Source organism: Emiliania huxleyi (genome assembly GCF_000372725.1).
Source record: "Emiliania huxleyi CCMP1516 unplaced genomic scaffold EMIHUscaffold_814, whole genome shotgun sequence".
NCBI lineage: Eukaryota > Haptophyta > Isochrysidales > Noelaerhabdaceae > Emiliania > Emiliania huxleyi.
Window position 1 is genome coordinate 4,001 of NW_005195912.1, and position 6,603 is coordinate 10,603.

Genomic DNA, 6,603 nt, shown 5'->3' on the forward strand with positions numbered 1-6,603 from the left:
GCCGCTTCATGCATGGCTCTCCGGCGAGCTGCCGCAAACGCGTTTTCCGTCCGCCCGTTTGATCGAGTTTGCCCGAGTGGTAAAATGCAATCAAATTTGCCCGAGTGGTAAAGTGCAACTTTGGCATTTGGTAAAAGTTGCCCGAGTGGTCAGTGGGGAAAAAACCAAAGCGCAAAGGTGGCCCCAAGAGCTAAAGGTCAACATCCCCTCCGGCTACGACAATGCGAACCTGATCTGGTCCTCACGGGGTTGACCCGTCTCCTCCAGATCGAGAGGACTTCATGGACGGCCGAGCAATATTTCTTCATTACTAGTAATTGATGCTTTTTGCACGGCTGAGCCCCCCCCCCCCCCCTCCTCCCCCGCGCCCATTCCCTGCCCTCTCCCGCCTCACACTCCGTCAGAGCCCCCTCCCCTCTTGCACACCAGGAATTTTGACAACTAACCAGATGCGAGTTGCTATGCCCACTTTTTCCACCGGATGAGCCCCCCCCCCCCCCCCCTCCTGCCAGTGGCGCAGCCGCTCAAGAGCCCGACGGCAGTCGACTGGCCTCCAGTTCAAAACCCGACTCGCGCGTAGCCCTCGCCCAGAGCCCTCGCCCATCTCTTCATCGCCGATCTCGCCGACGCCGCTCGCCGCTCGCCGCCGCCCTGGCCTGGCCCGCCCAGCCCTCGCACAAACAAACCAACACACACACACACACACACACACACACACACACATACACACACACATACACACACACAAAACACACCGCTGCCCTCACTCGAGCGCCCCGCGCCCTCCCGCCCAACGCCCTGCGCCTCACGCCTCGCGTCCCACGCACGCCCCGCGCCCCGCGCCCCCTCACCTCGCGCCTCGCGCCTCACGCCTCCCTCCCCACCCTCTCAGGCGTTTCTCCTCCCTGCTGCTCGCCGACGACTCCTCCCCCCGCATGACCGGCGACTACCCGTCCTTCGGCGACTCCTCCCTCTTCAGCGCCAACGCCTACTACCGGGGGACCGTCGCCCTCGGGCGTACTGGCTTGATCCCAGCGGGACACGTGTACGAGGGGGGGCTCCGAAAGGTCGGCATGCCTGGCATGTCGGGCGACTAGGCAGGTCATCGACCTCCCCCCCGCTTGCCCACCCGGCGTGAGGGGCGGGAGAGCAGCCATTCCAAGGGCTGGGAAAGTTTCTGAACGGCCGTGCATGCGCCTGCATGCCGCCTTTGACTGCCTTCCTGGTCTAAAATTCTTTTCCAGTGCGGCCAGTCCCGTGCCCAGTGTAAAGAAAGAAAGAAAGAAAACAGACCCAGCCCAAGGGAGGGATGGGGGAACGTGCCCAGTGTTGTGCGAGTGAATTTTGTTATCGTAGTGTCGTGCGGGCGGACGGCGCCTGTAAACAGACAGCCGTGCACGCCCACTCATTCAAAAGCCTCGTGCTATCGTAGTGTCGTAAGAAAGAAAGAAAACAGACAAGCCAAGGGAGGGATGGGAGAACGGCACGCCGCCACCACACAGGGATTTTAACGGTGTCGTAAAAGAAAGAAAAAAGAAAACAGACACCCCAAGGGAGGGATGGGAGAACGGCACGCCGCCACCACGGTGTCGTAATAAATAAATAGAGCAGACATCTCCAGGAGAGATGGGCGACGCACGAACACAGAGGGACAGTGCGCACCCCGCCCCGCTCGCAGGGCGTGCAGCACACAGCAACACAAGACATATCTACGCGCTGTGCGCCTCCTCGGGATTTCTGGGGAGGTAGGAGTGTGTGTGTGTGTGTGTGTATGTGTGTGTGTGTGTGCTCGCTCGCTCGAACGCGCTTGCTCGCTCGCTCGAGCGCGAGCGCGCGCGGGCGCTATGCGAGCCGCCCTGCCCGCGGCGCTGCTAGAGTTGCGCCGCGGGGAGGGCTCGGCGGCCGCTTCTAGAGCTCGTCATCGCTCCCCTCGAAGAGGGAGGCTTCGTTGGACTCAAGGCGTGGGCCGCCATGGTAGGGGGAGCGGGCGAGGCCGCGCGCGAAGCTCGCCCAATCCTTCTTGGTGCTCTTGACCTCGCCGCCGCCGCCGCCGCGGCCGCGGCCGCCGCGCCGCCCGCGGCTCGTGCCGAGCCTAACTGCGCTCGGCATCCGCTCGTAGACGGTGCCCTTGAAAGCGGTGCCGAGGAGCTCCTCGTAGTTGACGCACGGCGCGTGGCGGCAGCGGGCGCTGATCTTGCAGGGGAGGCCGGTCTGGTTGAAGGTCGTGCAGAAGCCCAGCCCGTCGCGCGCCGCGATCGCCTTGACCTTGCCCGCCGCGCGCGCGACCTCGACCTTGTTGTCGGCGAGGAGAGTCTGGAAGCCCCTCTTCTTGGCGACGCCGGCCGCTGCAGCGCGCCGAGCCTTGAGAGCCTGCGCCTCGCACAGCGTGCCGTGGACGATGTCGGCGTTGGTCGACCCGAACGCGCGGCACGAGGGGCAGAGCTTGTTGCCGAGGGTCTTGACGCACCCTACGTCGAGGCGCAGGGGTCCGCCGACATCGCCGCTCGCGAAAACGTTGCGCAGGAGCGGGAGGTCGCTGACGAGGTTCTCGTTCTTGACCTTGAACAGGAGGGAGCCGTCCTTTCTCGTCCGACTTGATGCCGAGGAAGGAGTGATATCCCTCCTGGACGGAGACGACGTTGCCGAAGTGCTTCTCGAAGAGAGGGGCGAAGTGCTCGATCTGGGCGGCCGTGTTGATGGCGCCGCGCGTGCGGATGGCGAGGAGGCCGTCGGACTCTGTCGCCGCCTTGAGCTCGCGCGCCTCCGCCTGCCTGCCCCACTCGGAGGCGTCGAGAGCGACGAAGTGGATGGTGACGTCATCCGGAGCTGGGAGCTGTATGGCGCCACCGCCGGCGTGGTGCTCGAGGAAGGCTCGTGCCTCGCTCTCGCCGCTGAAGGCGACGCAGACGGCCCGCGACGTGCCGATGATGGGCACGCTGATCGCGCTCGCCGGCTGCGCCTCGCAGCCTGGTGTCTTCTCGACAAGTTGGCGTATCTCGGTGACGAGCGCCGTCTTGTTTTTGATGTCAGGGATGTGCGTGCCGTCGCGCGCCGCGAGCGCGACGTGCAGCAGGCGCTTCGTGGTGCTGTCGGTGCCGGCGGCCGCCGCAGCGGCCATGTGCGTGGCGTCCACCATAATGGTGTCGCCTCCTTTGGCGTCGTCGACGCCGACGCGCGCGCTCGCGAGCTCGCCGTCGAGTCGGCGCTTGACGCCGGGTCTCTGGCCATCATCGGCCGCTTGCGCGCCGTCGCGGCCGCGCGCCGCGCCCTCGGCAGCAGCGTTGTGCGCCGGCGGCGGCAGGCCGTCCGAGGCGAACGCCATTCGAATGAAGCGCTGTTCAAAGGTCGTGGTGCCCAGTGTTCTGAAGGGTGTCGAAATAGTTAGAGGCTGCGCAGGCCTCCCCCGGTATTTTACTGGTCGATACGAGTAGAGCGGCATCATATGAAAACCCCAGATAACGGGTCGGACACCGTCCCACCGTCCGTCGCCTCGCTACAGACGTCACGCCCCCGCGCGTGGGGTGGCGAGAGGAGCCGTCGTGCTGCTGCGCTGGGCGCGCGGGCGTGTGTGGGCGCGGGGGGCGCCCCCCCCCCCCCCCGCGCTGAGCGCTGTCAGCGGTGGGCCGGTGGGCCACCTCTCGGCTCACGCCGCTGACCCAAGCACCCAACTGCATGCGTGGCGGCGCCGGCGGCGCAGTCAGAGTACAGAGGAAGGAGAGAGTGTGCACCTAGCTCCTAGGGGTAGGCTGTGCTGGCAGAGGCAGCGGCCAGCGCGGCCGGGGGCGACGGCGGACGGCGGGGGTGAGAAGCAGAAGGCTCGCCAAGCACCGCTCAGCGGCGAGGGGGAGGGCGGCGGCGGCGGCGGCGAGGCGCGAGGCGGCGGCAGCGGTGGTGCGGACGGCGGGATTGACAGGGGAGGCGGCGGCCACGAGCGGAGCGGCGGCGAGAGGGGGGCAGCGGCGAGGCGCCGGCGAGCGAGGCGCCCGCGCCATCTCAGAGGGACGCCGCCGCGAGATGGAGGGCGGCGGTGACGGAGGCGAGGGGCGAGGCGGCGGCGGCGGCGGCGGCGGCGAGAACGGCGGCACCGAGTTTGTCTCGGTGAGCGGAGCGGCGGCGGGAGGAGGAGCAGCGGCGGCGCTCGCTCGCTGTTGACGGGAGCGCTTTTGAGCCTGGGAGCCCATGCCACTGCGACCGGCGTGCCCGGGAGCAGAGATCGCGCGCGCGCCGCATTCACGACGCGCGCGCGATCTTCGCGGAATCGGGTCCCCAGAAGGAAGCAGTCTTTTCGGCCGACGTCCAGCGGCGCACAAGGAAGCAGGCGCAGCGCCGGCGGTGTCGCGCTGAATGGGCCAGCAGGGAGCAGTGGCGAGGGGCGGCGGGCTCGGACGTCCACCGAGTCGCTCCGCGCGGCAGGCGGAGCGCGCGCGCGGGCCAGGAGGCTCTCGGCAGGCTGAAGAGGACACTGCGCTTATTGCGGGCGGGCGGGCGGATCCACTGTAGGAATTTAAACAAAACAACTCGCTCTCGCAGCAGACAGGCTCGACACAGGTGCGAACTGTAGGATCCTTTGTATTCGGCACACGCCTCCCTACGGTATAAATACCGGGGGATATATTCTTTTTTTGCTTTGGCGGACAGCATCATGAAATTCTGGAAAAACCTGGCCGGCCCCTGCCCTGCCCCTACCTACCTACCTACCTACTCCCTGGGAAACTAAAAAGAAATCACTGGTGCGGTGAAGGTGGGGTACTACACCAACTAAAGTGATGACTGGTGGTACTCTCCTGCAACCACAGTCCTTCCTGTGGCATGGCAGGCCACTCTCAAGGCTATACAAGCATCAATCAGATCACCCACTTGGGGAGGGTTGACATGGTCGTGATTTCGGAAAATTCTTTTTCTGCTGTGAAATTTCCGCGCGAAGAGAGGGAAAAACCCGACGGGAGGGCCCAGACCTACCCTACCTACCCCGTCATGCTGTCCGCCCCAAGCAAAAAAAGAATACACCTGGGTCAACCGAAATATTCCCATTTGTATTCGGCACACGCCTCCCTACCGGGAAACTAATTCTTTTCCACCTAAGCTGGAGCAGGGGACGGATGTGGAGATCACTACCGGTACCTCCTCCTCGGGCGGCCGCTCCAAGCACATCCTCACTCAAGTTGACGGGTCGGCGGCGCCGCTGGCCGCGCGAAGCTGTCGCGCAGGGGTCGGCGCGGGCGCTGTGGGCGAGCCTGCAGCAGCAGCAAGCGTGTGTGGTGCCGGGCGCTCGAAGCGTATGAGCGCCTAATCATACTCACAGAGCGTGTGCTTTGCAAAGTCGATGGGCTGCTTCTGCTTCTCCAGCCGCGTCGAGGCCCCTGCCGAGGGGGGGGGGACAAGTTTGGTCGAACTCGACGCCCCGACGCCCTACGAGAGGAAGCTGAAGCTGTGGCGCAAGCACGGCGGCGGCGACCTCGAGCCGGTCCTCGCGAGCGGCGCCGTCGCCGTCCTCGACGCGCAGTGGGTCATCAGCCACGCCGAGGCGGGCGGCGTCCTCACTCACCGCCAGGCGCTGCCCAAGGAGGCCTTCCTCTCCCTCGCCGACCTCGTCGAGGCGACCAACGAGTATGCGGATTGGCTTCCCGTCGCCGCGCTCTCCTACCCGTGGCTGACCAAGGACCACCCCGACCCGCGCGGAGCCAACCTCGCCCGCGTCGCAAGGGCGCTCAAGGTCCTGCTCAGCGAGCCCGTCTACATCCCGCGGCTCGGCGTCTTTTGGGACTTCGGCTCGCTGCACCAGCACCCCGACCCCGCCAACGGCGTCGAGCGCACCGAGGAGCAGAACGCGCTCTTCAAGCAGGGGCTGGGCTGCCTCGGCACGCTCTACTCCCACCCGAAGACATACGTGCTGCGGCTGACCTCCTTCCCGGACGGCCACAAGGCGGAGGACCAGCCCGAGGGCACCAACGTGGCCAAGTACTTTGACCGCGGCTGGTGCTTCACGGAGCAGTGCTGGGCGGGCCTGACAAAGGCTGGCTACCTCTCGCTCGACCTCGGCCTGATGCGCGGCGGCGTGGAGTACGACTGCGGCAGCCTCCGAGACGACTGCACCCAGGACGGCGGCCGGCGCCCTCCGCTGCTGCCGTCTGCTTTCGCGATTGAGCTGGAGAAGAAGAGCTTCACCAACGGCAAGGAGGACTATCCGCTTGTGAAGGGGTTGTACAAGGACGCCTTCGAGGAGCGGTTTGGCAAGGCGACCAAGCTGATCTACGGCATGCTCGGCTGGGGCGACGCGGAGGCGGCGCAGCTGGCGGAGGTCCTCGCGAGCGGGGCGGCGCCGCGGCTCGAGACGCTCATAATCACCAACAACGAGATTCGCGACGAGGGCTGCAAGGCGCTGGCCGCCGCCCTCAAGGAGGGGGCCGCCCCGAGCTTGAAGGCGCGAGACGCCCCCCCTCGCCACACGCCCCTTCCCCGCCCAGTGCTCATCGCGCCTCCCCTCGCGTGCAGTTGCTCTTCGTGGACAACAAGAAGCAGCCTGAGCTGGTGGCCGTGTGCAAGGAGCGCGGCATCGAGCTGCGCTGAGCCTCTCCAGCGCCGGCCGGGCGGCAAGGGCGCGGG

The 6,603-nt window shown here is 66.3% G+C and overlaps 1 protein-coding gene across 1 annotated transcript; it reads right to left on the reverse strand.

The window, feature by feature from the left end:
* Positions 1–1,908: 1,908 nt before the first annotated feature.
* On the reverse strand, positions 1,909–3,322 carry EMIHUDRAFT_121199 (hypothetical protein; the record flags this gene model as incomplete). The annotated part of the gene is made up of 2 exons (XM_005759080.1): positions 1,909–2,468; positions 2,560–3,322. The coding sequence occupies 2 exons, from the start codon at positions 3,320–3,322 to the stop codon at positions 1,909–1,911; spliced, it is 1,323 nt and encodes a 440-aa protein (XP_005759137.1).
* Positions 3,323–6,603: the final 3,281 nt, after the last annotated feature.